Consider the following 16,899-nt stretch of genomic DNA (forward strand, 5'->3'; position numbering starts at 1 on the left):
TTCCCATGTGCCAGGCACTACGCTAAGCCCAGCCCTAGGAGGTTAAGTAACTTGTCTAGGTGAAGCAGCTAAATATCTGTTGAGACTGGGATTCAACCCTTGGCCTGTGGCTCCAGCACCTGCATTCCTAAACTCTATACAATACTGCCACCTGTGGGGCTCCCCAGGCCCAGGAGACCAGGAGAAGGAAGCAGTAATGGTGACACAACGCTAGATTCTTTAACCAGGAGAACAGAAGGTGGGCAGGTTGCCATAGCCCGGGGGTGATTGGGAAGTCCTGGGAAATATGCAGAGGTCCGGGTACAACCTCCCTTTCTGGGGGCACCAGAGGCACCACAGGGGTTGATCTTCCTTTATCCCTCCCAGGTTTCATGGGTCCTGTGTCAACCTGCACTATGGCTACCTCCCTGATGCCCTGATGGACCTCACGGGAGGGGTGGTCACCAACATCAGCCTGCATTCCTACTCGTCTGACCTGATGACAGTGGTAGCAGAGGCAGGCTCCCTGATGACCTGCAGCACCCTGGCTGGGGTGAGTAGACCAGGAATCTCGCTGCACTGGTTCGAGCCTTTCCTCACCCAGGAGTGTTCAGCCACTGGCCCATTCAGGGGAATGGCCAAGTGACCCTCATGGAGCCCTGATGCTGTGCTTTACCGACACCAGTTCATTTAATCCTCACAGTAGACCTCCATCTGAAATAGGGATTGCAGAATTCACTTACAGAAGAAGAAATGGGCTCAGAGACACTAAGTAAAATGCTTACCACCACACAGCCAGTGAGTGGCTGAGCAGGGGTTCAAATGCTGTTGTCTGATACTGAAGCCTTTGCCTAGTGCTTCCCTGTGACCGGAAGCAGTGGGGTCCAGAGTGATCGGGGGGCCCTTTGATTCTCACTGGCTTTAAAGGCAGCATCCCAAAGGCAGAGTGCCCCATTCTGAGAAGCCTGAATGACCCTCCAAATTATTTGAGTCTGTTCTGAGACAGCCAACACCGTATCCCTGAGGACACTTCCTTCACTCTTTAACCATGTGGGCTTTGAGTCACACACCCCTAGTCTGAAATGCCACATGAAACCAGAATGCACTTTAAACCCCAATTCCTCATAGCTTGGAGGTGGTAGGTCTTCCCAACTCCCACAAAATGCCCAGAAGTTGTGTCTTGTGTTGTGTCTCATTGATAGCAAATAATTGAAGAAGCCAGCAGCCCACGTCCTCAGGACTTGGTGGCCTTCTGTCTGTCATGGGTGGTCTCCTGAGGTGTGAAATGCTGGGGCCTCAAGCACCCTACAGCCTTCAGATTCTGCCTCTCTAGAAAAGAAATCCAGGAACACATGCCATTCCAACGTGAGTCAGTGGGATGCTTTTCATCTGGCCACAGCCCAGCGGCTGATTGAATAGTGCTTTTCTGTCTTTTTGAAGAATGTGTGAATGTTTAACGCTTGGTCTGCTTTCCTCCTTTGAAGCTTACACGTGAGTCCACGAGGATGGCAAACAGGCTGGTGAGTCGGCATGCCTACACAGTGACTGGCGCTGAGCAGGTAGGGCTCCCCGTGAACACAGTGCCCCAGGGTTCTTGCTCCCCTACACAAGAGTCAGAATCACTTGCCTCGGGGAGCCCAACAAGCTGAAACAAGTAGTGATCACCCCTGCCTCCACCATGGCCAGGCCCATCACAGACAACCTCATTCCCTCTCTTCATCCAGAAGTTCTGGTGCCCAGTATACTCATCCCCCAGGGACCCACCAAAAATCTTACTATCCTTGAATGGCCTCAGACAGGCAGAGTGTCTAACTAGGCTGGGGGATTAACCCAAAAAGAAAGCAGAATTAACTACCCAATTGACTTTGGAGGAAATTTTGCCCCGAAAGGGTTTTATTTGTTACGTACCAACTGAACTGCTCTGACAAAGACACTCGAAAATGCAGGGGCTCAAACAAGATCAAGTTCACTTCTCAGCTAGGCAGGCGATTCCAGAGCTGGTAGCTGGCTCTGCCGTCTGCAACATGGGGCTTCTATCTGTGAGCCCAGGGCAGCTGCCTCAGGTCCCCTCATTTCCCAGCCAGGAGAGGAGAAAGAGGCTGGGGACACTTATACATCCCTAAGGAAGGCACGTATCAGTAAAGGCACACACCATTTCCTCTCAGATCCCATGAGTCTGGAACGAGTCATGTGCCACCCTGAGGCCCAAGGTTGTCTGGGAAACATACCATCTAGCTGGGCTGCCATATGCCCAGCTACAACTTCGTTCCCATGAATGAGGGGAGGATGGCTATTGGGGGACAGTCTTTCTCCTTGATGCAACAACTGACTTTGGGTGGACAATAATGCATATCATCAGTGTGTGCAGTAGCTTTTGGTCTGGAAAACACTACTAAAGTCCAGCCTCCTTGATTCGTAAATGAGAAGCTGACACTTGAGAGGGGAAGGTCAGGGCGACACAGCTGCTTGAAATGGCTAGGCCCAGACACCACGACTCCTGAATTCCCATCTATGCTTATCACGCAGCCATGCAAGGACAGCACTTCCTGGCCTTGTGATGATTTCCCACAAATGTTCCCCCATCTCTGTAGTTCTCACAACTCTTGAGGTCTGATAATGTCTTCTAGGTCATAAGAGACAGTGTCGCAAACCCCAGGGTCCATTTTTCACAGGTATTTATGGGCCAAGGAATGCAGAGTATCAGCTTCTATTTATGGCCCTTTTCTCATATCTGCCTTCCCTCTCTGCGTGTCAATCTGTCTCTCCTGTCCATTGACCTAAGGCCAGTTACTCCATTGTTTTGTGTTTGGGTGAATGTTCCAATCTGCAAAACAGAGGCAAGGTGGGAGGGAGATGCAAGAGGGAAGAGATATGGGGATATATGAATATGTATAGCTGATTCACTTTGTTATAAAGCAGAAACTAACACACCATTGTAAAGCAATGATACTCCAATAAAGATGTTAAAAAACAAAACAAAACAGAGGAAACAAACAAACAAAAAAACAGAGGCAATATTTTCTGTCTCCCACCTTCCTCCCTAAGGAAATCAGTACCAAAATGCTTCCTCTGCACAGCAACTGGAGGAGAGTAGGCACCTAATAAATGCCTGCTGGATCAGTGGATGAGTGTGCTTGCATGAGTGAATGAATGCATTTGTCTTTGGCCTATGAGGATGACATCACGGATTCTCCATCATAGAATATGTGAGGAGCTCAAATGACATTTCCCACAAACAAGGAAGAGGCCCTGATAAACCGAAGCCGTAAGAGATCCCAGTCCCAGTGGTTCCAGATGCTCTTCCTCTGGGATCTCCCATGCCCTTCTCTGAATTCTCAGTGGAGACAGATGATACCATCATCACATCTGGCCACGGATGGACATTCTGCTCACCGTAGCTCCCCATCCCAGATGTGGACAAGTCTAGGTTAGGGAGAGAAAGTCAGCTTTCTTGTGTGCCAGCCTTGATCCAGGCAATGCTGCCTGGATTACTGTGTTGACAAGACTTTGGCTCTGCTTCCAGATTTGGAAAAAGAGAACTGTGATCAGTGAATGATATCTGTGCTGGGCATGGAAGGAAGGAGCCATGGTACCTGCCTGATGTGCTGGCCATTCCTGGCAAGGCCCTTTTTATACACTGAGACGGCCTTTCTTTCTCCTCTGAATGCAGGGGAGAAGGGACTTGTGTATCCAGAGGTCCAGATGGCCATGGAATGTGAGTCCCGCAGAGGCTGGGCATGGGGATGGCAGTGACTGCTGGCTTATAGAGCAGCCAAGTAAACACCTAGGGCCAAGGTCACAGAGGTGGACTGGGGAGTGGAAGTGCAGGCTTGGCTGGAGTTTGGGCTCGCGATGATTCTGCCCACAGCCCGGATGTTTCCTCCCCCACAGCACACACTTTGAGTGGTTCTTATAACACACTGAGCAGTCTGAACAGGACACTCCTGCGACAGTAGGTGATGAAGACCGTGTGTCCTGCATGATCCATTCCCACCATTCTTGCCCCTCTGTGGCTGCTGACACTTCCCAGCCTGTGCTCAAAGGAGCACCAGCCTGGTGAGACGCTCTATGAAAGCAGTATTTGGATGTTAACATGTTAAAGGCTCTGAGAAGGCCTGTATTAACAATATAAGCACAGCTTGGTTTTAATCTACCATTAGCCATGAAACCATTTTTTTTTTCTAGGAGTAACAATTAACTGCCTCTGGAACTTGCATTCAAGAGAATACTTTCAAGGAATTAATTATCCTAGGATAGATAACCTGGATCACCTCTTCCCAGTGGCACCCTTTCTGAGAGATCTGACCAGGGTCAGGGTACAGTCAGCAGCCAGGAGAGTGAAGCAAGAAAGCCCACCCATTCTCAGATGCAGCTGTGACCTTAGCCTCGAAGGTTACCCCTGAGGCACTTGGCCAAGGCCCACGTGATCACCAACAGAGCACTGTCCAAAAGAAGTGACACGGTCAGACAAGAGCCCAAGAACTGGATTAAAGGTTCTTCCTGCAGAAAGAGGAGGTTATAACTCTGACCACAAGTGCTAAGATTAGACCAGCCCATAAATACAGTGTGCTTTTTTTTTTTTTTTTTTTGCGGTATGCGGGCCTCCCACTGTTGTGGCCTCTCCCGTTGCGGAGCACAGGCTCTGGACGCACAGGCTCAGTGGCCATGGCTCACGGGCCCAGCCGCTCTGCGGCATGCGGGATCCTCCCGGACCGGGGCACGAACCCACGTTCCCTGCATCGGCAGGCGGACTCCCAACCACTGCGCCACCAGGGAAGCCCGCAGTGTGCTTTTTAATCTGCTCATCCACCCTCTGGGCAGGATACAGACAGGAAGATAAATGAAATGGGCATTTTTTACTATGCACCTAGCTGGGTCAGTGACTCCCCGGGGCCGGGGGGTACGTGTCTCTCTGCATGCCTCATTTAGCCCTGCTCTCAGCCCCTTCCAGTCACTGGCCACTCTTCTACCCTGTGCCTGCCTGAGCCCCTGACTGTCCCTTAGGCACTGAGGGTGGCTCATTAAGCTCTTTGGGCCACCAGGTGACCATTTCTCACGTCCCTGTTCCATGGGCTCCGTCACCTGCTGGCAGTTAATAATACACTGTGTGCAAAGCCTGGGGTGCCTGGTGGGGGGCAGAGAGGGGCACCCCCATCCCATGTGGCATTAAAAGAGTATCTTCCACTGCAGTGTCAGCTAGACAGAAGTAGACAAGGAAAGAACCATACCCAAGGTGGCTTCTTGGGCCCTTGTCTGACCACATCGCTCCTTCATGGCACTGCCCTACTGGTGATCATGTGCTGGCCCAGGGTTTACGTGCAAGGTCAGGGTCTCGTCCACATGTGAGAATGAGCTGGGCCCTGGAGCAGCTGTATCCTTTCTCCACTCCCAATTCCAAAATTAAGAGCCTGGGCTTTGGAGACTGACAGTGGCTGGGATCAGAATTCCTCCTCTGCCACTTACTCTGTGGCCTTGGGAAAGTTGCTTAACCTCTCTGATGCTCAGTCTCCTCTGCAAGACGAGGATTATATGAATATCTGCCTCAGAGGATTGAAGGCCATAGTGCACGTCACACACTCAGCCAGGCCTGTCTCCAAGCCCTGCCTCCACACACGGGTTTCTTTTCCACGTGGGGATATTCCACTCGGGACTTTCTCCTGTGACCTGGAATCAGTGAACAAGTCCACCCCTTCCTCACCCCTCCAGGCCTCTGTCTCCTCAGACTACATTGGCACAGATCAATACTGCCGCTACAACTCAATCATGCTTTAATTCCTCTCACCAGGCGGAGGCCTCCTGGATCCAGGAACATAAGTTCAAAGGGTTGTGATTGTTTTGTTGTAACTTTTCAACAAACAGTCCTGCCCTCTGGCCTCAGTGGTCTGAAGGAGCAAGTGTGCCGGCCTCTGTATCTGGGACAGATGATGATGCGATCCCCTGGGGAAGGAAGGAACGTTCAGGCCACAGGGGTGCCCTGCTCGCTGACAGAGGCAGGCTGCCGGGGGGCCGGGTGCAGCCCCGGGGCCGCAGGCTAGGAGGGCTCCACTCCCAGGCCTCAAAGCTCCTGGTCTTGCTCAAATCAGCCTCCTGCTGGCCTTGCTCAGGACAGTGCTGTGGAGACCCCAGCACAGCTCCCAAGGGGCCGCCAGCAAAGAAACAGCTATTTGAGTGGAATAGAGATGCCGGCTGTGACAGGGCATGGAGGAGGCTGGAGACCCATAAAGATCGCCCCTCTGCAGCCCATGGCACCATCCACGCTATTTATCTGCTGTTGTCTCAGCTGGCGCAGGTTTTAGGATGCAGTCGTACAGACTGAGGAGGCTGCACCTGCCCTGCAAGGTGCTGCACAGAAAGAAGGACCTTTTTCTCCTCGGTCTCATTCCAACTCCACACGGGCAGAGACATTGATGTTTTTTCCTTTCCATTTTTTTTTCCTGCTGCAGCCAAATGAGGTCAGAAGTTAAATTAGTCCTTGGAGGTGAAAAGCAGCTACATTCATATCCCTTCTGCTGACTTTTGCTGGAGAACACTGACAGTTTTCCTTTTCTGTTCTTTGCAGATTCAGTACAGGAGCGGCTGGGAATATCTTATCCGCCTGTGAAACCCCTGGGGCAAGAGTGAATGGAGAGGGCGCTGGAGTGACAGGTATGGCTTTTTTTTTTTTTTGCGTTACGCGGGCTTCTCACTGCTGTGGCCTCTCCCGTTGCGGAGCACAGGCTCCGGACGCGCAGACCCAGCGGCCATGGCTCACGGGCCCAGCCACTCCACAGCACACGGGATCCTCCCAGACCGGGACACGAACCCGTGTCCCCTGCATCGGCAGGCGGACTCTGAACCACTGCGCCACCAGGGAAGCCCGACAGGTATGGCTTTTGGAAACCTCTCTCTCTCCTTCGTGGAGACCCGGTGTTTGGAGAGCATTCTGGCCCGTGAGGGCAGCAGGTGGATCTCACTGCAGGTCTGTCCAGCTCACACCTGTGTGTGACTTTCAGTCGAACTCACACTCCCGTGATGCCATTCACCAAGCATCATTTAAACACCTGCTGTGTACTCCGGACTAAGTACACTGTGCTGGGTGGGTGCTGTGGGATGCATACAGATGACAAGAGACAGTGTCTGTCCTCCAGAAGGAAACAGTCTTGAGTGATGAACCCATATACCTAGAATAAGTACAAAATTAAAAGAGGGGTAGGGTAGGGCAGGAGTCAAGTTCTACTTGGCAGACAGAGATGGAGAGAAGGAGTCTCCTTCCATAAAAGGATCCCACGGGATTCTGATCCAGATGACGCCATGTCATCAGGATGGACAAGACTTCGTTCTCGGGGGAGCTGGGGAGCTGAGGCAAAGACCTGGCTGATTTTTTGACTCAGTCCACCTGCGTCGTCCATCCTGCCCTCTTGGTCCAGACTCCCACGAGCAGCTGGTGCCTTGCTGGTGGTAGGAGTGAACAAAGCTACGTGGGTCTCAGATGCCTCTGCTGGCCATGTCCCAGGCAGTTGCTTGCTGACCCAGCTGACCTATGGGGCCCCTGCTGTGTGGTCTGTAGTTTCTGGAGAGCTGGGCTGGTGTTTCCCAGCTGCCAGGAGGACTGATCCCTGGTCCCCACCCCTTTGCTGACTAAGAATGAGGTGACAGTCCTGAGAGGGCTGGCAGGCCAGCCACAGGGGACTGGTTCCTCTCAGCAGCCAGCAAGGCCCAGCCTGCCCGCAGGTCTCTGAGGGCCTGTGTTAGATCCACGGAAAGAGTCGAGACATGTTGGCCAGCCGTGGCAGCTTAGCACGAGGGAGAACATGATCTGAAAGGAAATACATTGCGTTCAAGCAGGAGGACAGGCCCCAGCCAGCGGTGAAAATCAGTACAAGGCGAAGTGTGTTCTGGAGGCGAATGCAGAGTTCTCCTGTCCCTGCCCTGAGCCTGATGCCCCAGCCTGGGCGGTGCCCAACAGCCGAGGTGCCTGCACAGGTGGGGCTGGAGGGTAGGAATATGAGAGCGAGGGAGAGGGAGAGACATGAATTCTTAGAATAAACCCGGGTGTGACCTCCCTCAGATGCCCCCTGGAGAGCAGGGCAGCTCAATCCCCTCCTCCCGCACAGAAGGGGAATGAACCACTGGACGATATTTTACTCCCCACCGCGCTCTCTCCTTTTATCTTGCCTCTGTCCTTTCTTCCTCCCTGGGGATATCCATGGCCCTTTCCAGCCCTCCTTCCCAAGCATCACCCCAAGCTGCCCAATATGGCCCGGGGAGGGGATCCGATTAGCCTGAATCCCTGATTCGGGCTTGGCTGTTGCAGTAGGAGAGGAGGAAGCGCAGATGTCAGAGGCACAGAGTCCCCTTGAGTGGAAGAGGCAAGAAATTCACGTGAGCTGATGTTCTGTCCATGATCCCCGGGCTAACGATCAATTGACCAGTGAAGGCAGTAAGGGACCCCAGAGGTCAGGGAAGAGAAGATTCCCATGAGCAGGCAGGGAAAGCTTCATGAATGGGGTTGAACTGGAGTTCAACCAAAAACAAAGTATGACTCACTTTGGAAGCCATCCCTAGGTAGGCGGGAAGTGTTGGCTGCTGCGCTGGGCCAGGAACATCTGTAGTGTGTTCAGGGCCAAGAAGCTGGCCTGAGGCAGAGGAACCTGGGGGAGACGTGTCGGGGGCTGGAGCCAGAGAGCCTGGTGCCAGCTGAGAGGTTTGGATTTGTACCTACAGGCATGGGGGTTCACAAAGGCCTTTGAGCAGGGAGGAGAAGTGTGCAGAGCAGGGACGGGGGATGGACCCTGCCACACCTACTCTGGAGGATCACGTACCCCGGCTGAGGGCTGAGGTTCACCATTCCCCATGAGCAACCAGGCAGGCTGGAAGGAAGCGATATGGCCACATCATCACTGTCTCCGTGCACTGGTCGATTTCTTCCCTACGTTTTTAAAAATTAATTAATTAATTAATTATTCTATTTATTTATTTTTGGCTGTGTTGGGTTTTTGTTGCTGCGCGCGTGCTTTCTCTAGTTGTGGTGAGCGGGGGCTCCTCTTCATTGCGGTGCGTGGGCTTCTCATTGCGGTGGCTTCTCTTGTTGTGGAGCACGGGCTCTAGGCATGGGGGCTTCAGCAGTTGTGGCTCACAGGCTCTAGAGCGCAGGCTCAGTAGTTGTGGCACACGGGCTTCATTGCTCCACGGCATGTGTGATCTTCCCAGACCAGGGCTCGAACCCGTGTCCCCTGCACTGGCAGGAGGATTCTTAACCACTACGCCACCAGGGAAGCCCCTTCTGTACGTTTTAAGGAGTGGAGACGGATGGGGAGGGCGGGTGGTCTAATCTCAACCATAATGGAAATTTCAATCACACACACTTAAAGACAAACTTGCATGAATCAATAGTGTATTGATTTACACTACATTTATTTTCCCTAACACACTGCAGAAAATGTAATTATCACTTAATTATAAAATTACCATTTTACAATAACACATCTGACTGGCTCAGCCTGCAGCCAGAAGCCTGAGTGGTCCCTGCCTTGCTCTCCCGGCACAGAGGTGACCCAGGCCCTCCATGCAAGTCAGTCCCAGAGAAGGATCTCATTACACTTTTGTGCCTCGGGGGCCCGTCACCTATGGATGTGCCTCCACTTTCAGGAGTGGGCTGGGAAGTGACAGATGCTCCCTTCTGCCTGTGAGGTCTCCCTCCTTCACCTCAGACTCTAGGACTAGCTTCTGGAACACATTATCCCAATGAAGTAGACAGCTTTAATTATTAATTAATTAAGCCAGCAAAAACTTATGGCATCCTACTATGTGCCAAGGCATTGTGTTAAAGCCCTATGACGGATAATATAATGGTGAGCAAGGTCACTGATCTCATGGCACTTGGAGTCTAATGGGGGACAGCAAGAAATAAACAAGCACTAGTAACACAGGGTGCTAAGTGCTGAGATGGGAGTGGTACGGTGTGCCATGTGGGCTCAAAGGAAGGGCACCACAGGGGCGACAAGGAAGGTTTCCCAGCAGAAGTGCCTTTTAGGAGGAAAGATGAGTAAAAGTTATTGGGTTATAGGACTGAAAGGAGGAAGTGTATTCCAGGCAGAGGGAGCATCATGGTGAAGGCCAAGGCGGGTCTGGGTTGGGTGCTGCCGCTGCCACCAGACAGACAGGTATTTCTAAGGAAATGAAGATGTTCATTATTGCTGGAGTGTACAGTTCAGGGGCGGGGGGACAGGGAGCTGCTCGGGTAAACCTGGAGAGGTAGGCAGAGGCCAAGTTCTGTTTCAGAGTTTGAAGTTCATCCTGAGAGTAAAAGGGCAGCACTGATGTGTTTTAAGCAGGGAAGTACCCTAACCAGTCTTCTGTTTTAGAAAGATTGTTTTGATTGGAGGTGTAGAGTATGAATAGGGAAGCGGGCCGGACTGAGTTCCGGGAGACCAGTGAGCCGTCCAAGAGGGACATGAGGGTTCTTGAACTTGAAAACAGCAACAAGGATGGAAATAATTAGATGGCTTTGAGAGGAGTTTAGGAGGTAGAATCAATAAATCATTAATATTTGGTGATGGCTTGGATGTGGAGGGTATGAGAGAGAATAACCCTTCATGTTCTCACTTGGGCAATAGAAGGAGGCAGAGGATGAGTACATTTTGGGATTCGTTGATTTCAAGGTCACGGTGGGGCTCTGGTGGAGACAAGGAATGGACCATAGCGTGTATCCATCTAAAGCTCAGGAAAGAGGATGGGGCTGGGGGACAGCTTGGAAGCCATCAGCATAGAATCACCAGGTAGAGCGACACTGTCCACTCGCACCCAGAAACTACTGGAGGCCTGTGCAAAGGGCCCCTGTTGGGCCACGTGTGGTTGAGATGAAACATCCTAGGAAGTCTCATCCTATGGTCTGTCTCTCCAGGCCCAGGTCTCCGGAGTGGCAGGAAACCCACGACCAACGGAAAAGCCAGTTGTATGAAAATAAGGCTGATGGCGAGTTTTGGTACTTACTCTTTTTTCAAAATTAGATTTTAAATCTTTAACTATTGTCCAAACCCTCAATCCCCACCCTTTTCCCTAAACTTTTGTGAGAATAAAGATTTGCTTTTCAGAGACCTAGGTAGAAATAGGCTGTTTTCTCCACCAAGACACAAAAGATTTGAAAAGGAAATTGTGTGTTCTCTCTTTGCATGAAAGGTATTTCCTCTCTGAAATGTTAGAACTCGCAGGAAATGTTAATGGTAGAAGGGAATATTGGCACCAAAGCTTTGAAACCAGCAGTTTCCTGGAAACCAGGATGCATGGTTATCATGCCTGTAACTTCTTTTGCCATATTTTTTGGAGCCCTGGAGTGCCACAGTCTTTCCTGGCATGAATCTCAGCCATAAAAAGAAATGAAATTGAGCTATTTGTAATGAGGTGGATAGACCTAGAGTCTGTCATACAGAGTGAAGTAAGTCAGAAAGAGAAAGACAAATACCGTATGCTAACACATATATATGGAATTTAAGAAAAAAAAATGTCATGAAGAACCTAGGGGTAAGACAGGAATAAAGACACAGACCTACTAGAGAATGGACTTGAGGATATGGGGAGGGGGAACGGTAAGCTGTGACAAAGCGAGAGAGTGGCACGGACATATATACACTACCAAATGTAAGGTAGATAGCTAGTGGGAAGCAGCCGCGTAGCACAGGGAGATCAGCTCGGTGCTTTGTGACCACCTAGAGGGGTGGGATAAGGCGGGTGGGAGGGAGGGAGACGCAAGAGGGAAGAGATATGGGAACATATGTATATGTAGAACTGATTCACTTTGTTATAGAACAGAAACTAACACACCATTGTAAAGCAATTATACTCCAATAAAGATGTAAAAGAAAAAAAAAAGAGAGGAACTTAGGGGTTAATCTCCCAGCCCTGACTCTAGAGTTCTGGGTGAGACATCGGTGTCATCACCCAGCAGCTATATAGGACTAGATGTTTTACAACACATCCCCAGCCCTATGCTCACATCTTAAATAATAAGATGGACATTTCTCTGAAGGGTTGTCTGGCTTATTCAATGACATACTTAAATAAAATTTAGCATGTGTGAAAAAGAGACTGGGTCTAAGTAATTAAGAATCAGAGGGAGAAATATAAATTAGGAGGAAGAATATTTCCAGTATCGCAACTTTAATCACAGGTATGATTTTAGGTGTTGAATCCATCGTATTCTGATAAGACCCCAACAGTGCCTTTGGCAAAGGGCCCTAGGGAAAGGTGATTTTCCTAGCAGTGTGTAGGACCCAGAACAGAAGGAGACTGGCAGTCGTCTTGCTGGCCATGGGAGGGGCCTGAAGAACTCATAATTTGACTCTGTCCTTGTCCTTCCAACCACTGGAGGCATCAGAAGTGTATCTGACCACGAATGAACCAGAATGGGGCTCCGGCCTTTGGGTAGGACAGTGGTAAATCAGTGGATACTATAGTTGGCAGGCAGAGGTACAGTGAAGTTATGGGACAAACCCGTAGTCATTAAGTGATGTGTCTCTCTTTATAACAGGATGTCATGTCAAGATTTCCGAGATAACTTCTTCTGCCTATTTATATGTAACCAAGTTCCAGTCAGCCTGGACCGTGGAAACACACTCCGTGAAAAATGGTCCTAACTGATGTTTAAGAACCACTTAATTCCAGGAAATGCGGAAGGTAGTTATGACATTGGTAATTATTCTGCCAGATGGGAAACTGCCAGCCTTTGCCCTATCCCAGCTTCAGCTCTCAGTGGCCTTTGATTCTAGACCATAGGCCTGAAGAAGAAGAGGACTTTGTCAGCCCAAAGGGACAGCTATACTTCTCCAGGGGAAATGATTGCTGCTGGGGGTGGGCCGGAGAATCTCCAGTGTGAATCCCCTGCTTTCTTGCTTTCCCACTGTCCTTCTACTAAACTCCACCCACCTCCCAAGCGTAGAACGGGCCCACTGCTCTTCAGTAATTATCCAGGGCATTGGAGGAGCTATGAAAAGAACACTGGACAGAAGTCAGGGCCTGGGTTAAACCATTGTTTTTGCCACATTTTGGCTCTGTGACTCTGGTCTCTCTGTCCTCAGTCTCCCCAACTGTACATAGTGGAATTTATTCACCTCTATCTTCCTCTTGAAGCCACAAAGCACCATCCAAGCATCAGGGAGCATATTCCTGCCCATGTTAATTGATGTATCCTGCAGCACCATACTGAAATCCCAGAGGTGGGCACCTCAGAACCTGTCTTTGGGCTCCCGGGAGATGAATCTTATTGATATGATTTTAAGAGAGTGAGTGACATACTCTCACTGCACCTCCGGCTCCCCATCTGTGACATGGTTGAGTGAAATATCACCCTCTGAAGATGAACCTGAGTGTGCTCACACATCCTGGATAGGAAAAGCTATGCAAACAACATAGTTGTGCGTGTGTGTTTGTGTGTGTGTGTGTGTGTTTGCACCTCGACATGTGCATTCCCTCTCCTTGGCACCAGCCTGTCGAGAATGGTATGCTTGAATGACCCCACGCCTCCAGGCTTTTCACTCTGCTGGTCAGAGAACCTAGTCACCAGGAGACCATGGACAGATTCTAAGAAACCACCGAGTCGCTCGGGCAGCAAGTTTACTGATACATCTTCCTGAGCTGCACCTGTCTGACTGTGGGCCAGCACCCCCAGATATTAGTGCAGATCGATGAACTGACCAAAATTATACATTGGTGCCATCTTTAGTAATTCCTTACAAGGGAGAGAGGGAAGGGAGACAGCCGGCGAGCACCTGCTCTGTGCTGCTAAGTGCACTTGAGTGTGTCATCTTGTTTGATCCTCACAAAAAGCCGATGACCGAGATGGTCTCTATGTCTCCCTATTCCCCTTTCAGAGCTTCCCAATCGTACCCCAACCTTCTGATGTCTATTAATTCATTTCTAGCTTGTCTCATCTTCATTTATTTTTCATACATTATCTCTCATGCATTTGGTTGTGTTGTTTTGTTTTGTTTTTTTTGGCTGTGTCGGGTCTTTCGTTGCAGCATGCAGGCCCTTTGTTGCAGTGTGCAGGCTTCTCTCTAGCTGTGGTGCACAGTCTCAGTAGTTGCGGCATGCAGGCTCTCTAGTTGTGGTGTGTGGGCTCGGTAGTTGTGGCACGTGGACTCAGTAGTTGAGGCACGCGGACTTAGCAGTTATGGCTCGCGGGCTTAGTTGCCTGGCGACATGTGGGATCTTAGTTCCCCGACCAGGGATTGAACTCACATCCCCTTGTGTTGGAAGGTGGATTTTTAACCACTGGACCACCAGGGAAGTCCCGATCTCTCATGCATTTGAATCTAATGGTTTTCACGTTAGTTGTCTCCCTCTGGCTTTGGTGAGGACTCTTGGGTAGCAGAGTTCTATGAATTGCCATCTCTCTGCCTCTCTTCCTCTGCCTCCATTGATGCTTGGGGGATTGACATCATTTCATGGCTCCATGGTTGTCACCAATGCGTACTTGAGGCCTCTGGAATTCCACTTATTATTATAAAAATAGCCCTCAACTTTACAGTGTAAGAAACATTTTCACCAAGTAGGAACTATACTTTCCCTCCTTATTTTTAAGAGGAGGACCCTGAGGCTCACAAAATAAAGAAGCTTGTGTCACAACTAGTAACTGTGGGGAATGGGACTCAGGCCTTAGGTCTATTAGCCCAAATCCAGAGTTTCCATCACAACCCATTGAACTGGCTCTCTGAAGTGGTCATGGTCCCATCCTGAAATGCCAGAGATGAGCTGAAGTCCAATCACTGCCCTTTTTCATGCAGGACCCCAGAGGGACATGCAGTACATCTTCTCTGCGCCAGAAAGCATGGAAAACAACAATGTCATCGTGTCCTTCAATTTTGTCATGCCACAAAATTTAAAGGCAAAATACAGGACATTTCCACTGAAGTCCGAGGTGTTCAAGGTAAGGCAGCATGCTTCCGGGCTTGCCCTTTGAGGACATTTCTGTACACCTTGGAGAAAGCAACCAGCTAGACTGGGAGATTTCACCCAGCTGCAGACTCAGAAATAAAACCCAAAGGGTGATAGAGTTCAGTTGGTCCAACTCTGTAAATTTGCAGGAAAACCAGAGACAAAGGAGATTACAGTGGGACACACCTCCTGCCCTTGTCACTTGTCAGCATTTCCTGGTGCAGGCTCTAATGCTTGTTCCTTAAAAAGTAGTCTGGTCCAAGACCAGCTGTTGCAACAGTGCAGATTCCTGGGATCACCCCCAAACATTCTGAGTCCCAATCTCCATGGATGGAGCGTGAAAATCTGTATTGTAATGAGCTCCCCAGGGACTGCTTATACACAGAAATGTTTGAGAATCATTGGCTAAACTCTGGGAGGAGTTTAAGGAAAAAAACAATCCTGGGTATACAGCCGGAGGTACGTTTTTCTCTTATGCTTACACCAAAATCGGTCAAAGCTCCATGGTTGGCTTATGAGCATCTGCTTGGCCACTCATCCAAGGCCAGGTCTTCCTCTCCACCTAGCCTCCCCTCCCCTCTGATGGCTCTTCAGCCAGCCCTTCAGCTCCTAAGGGGCCATCCCACCGCATACCCCCCAACACACACACTCACCTGCACACGCACTAACTGTGAGTAGGTGATCAGGGAATTCTTTTTTTTTTTTTAATACCATGCAAAAGAAAGGAGTTACAAAAGAAAATCTGATACTTGTGCTCCCTTCTCCTTTTCCAAATAGTTTAATGCATCCCACAGATAAAGTGAAGGGTTCTCAAATCATACACCCCACAGCCTCTCTGCACGAACACGGATAGCTAAGATCGTGCAACCATCAAATGCTGGGATCCCCTGTCCCCATATTAGAGGTGAAGAAACTGAGGCCCAGTGATGTGAAGTGACACAGTCAGAGTTAATGGCAGAGCTGGGGACCGGGTGCCAGATGTCCCTCGAGCCTTCAGTCAAACACACCCATCACTTGTGTGGCTGGATCTCTGATTACAGCATCTCTACGAAGGATCCCAGGAATGTTCACTGAGACTAAGGCAACATTCACAACTAGGGCCTTAGCCCCATCATGGACAGGCAGGGCTCCTGGGTCCTGAAACCGTCCTGTGCGCTGGCTGTGGTTCACTCTAATACGAAGGCCTCACTGATAGAGAACTTCAGAGTTCCAAACATGTTCACATTCGTTGTCTCAAAAACCCCAGCACTCCTGCTTTTATAGATGTGGAAACCAAAAGTCAGCGTGAATGACCTGCCCAAGGTGCAGCTGGGTGGTGACAGGGGAGTGCCCGATACCAGAACTTGTGGTCCCAGGACCAGGGCTCTCAGCAGGACATAGGCACTTGCCTTTCTGGTGGTGCTCACAGCTCAAACAAAAATATGTTTCTGGCTCTAGAAGGAGGAGAACCCTTTGGGTTCTGCTCTCTCTGAGCACATTTCCACATCCTAGTTGCATGAAATCAACGGAAAAGAAATTGTTGGGGTTTAGCACCATACTTTTGAGGTTCTGCAAACCAGCTGAGACTATCAAAGAACATCTCCTAAGGATGCAGTAGTGGACAGTTGTCATTTTCATCACCACTAGGCACATGAACACCCTTTCCATGTGCGGGGGGGAACCTTGGTGAAAGGCAGGGCCTGGTCTCCCACTGCAGCAGTCAAAGAGGCCAAATATTCCCTCTCCCCAGCTGTTGGATGCAAAGGGGTAGACTTGTGGCCCAGGCTTGTCCAATTAGATGTTCTTGGTTACTCTAGGCCTTGAGTCTTGAGGAAGTAACTAAAGGAGCTAGGACCAGCCGAGGGATTCTTTGCAGCAAATCTTTGGGGCAGCAATGCAGGCAGATCCTGTGGTGGTGTCCAGCTGTGTAGCCACCTCTTTTCATTCCTGCCCACCTCCTGAGTTGCATTCTCCAGATTTCCCATTGACTCTGATTTATCTTTCCCATAAATGACCTCCTGTTCACCCCAT

General features: G+C 50.1%; 1 protein-coding gene across 1 annotated transcript in view; it reads left to right on the top strand.

Moving 5' to 3' along the window:
• CAPN13 (calpain 13) overlaps window positions 1-16,899 on the top strand; it is a gene marked incomplete at its 3' end in the record, with an annotated part of 68,967 nt that overhangs the window by 21,370 nt on the left and 30,698 nt on the right. Inside the window, 8 exon segments of the mRNA XM_079720717.1 lie at window positions 367-532; window positions 1,464-1,538; window positions 6,539-6,577; window positions 6,581-6,624; window positions 10,868-10,942; window positions 12,485-12,587; window positions 12,591-12,630; window positions 14,739-14,881. Coding sequence (XP_079576843.1) covers window positions 367-532; window positions 1,464-1,538; window positions 6,539-6,577; window positions 6,581-6,624; window positions 10,868-10,942; window positions 12,485-12,587; window positions 12,591-12,630; window positions 14,739-14,881 — 685 coding nt within the window.

The sequence above is a fragment of the Hyperoodon ampullatus genome (genome assembly GCF_949752795.1).
Source record: "Hyperoodon ampullatus genome assembly, chromosome: 15".
NCBI classification, from domain to species: domain Eukaryota; kingdom Metazoa; phylum Chordata; class Mammalia; order Artiodactyla; family Ziphiidae; genus Hyperoodon; species Hyperoodon ampullatus.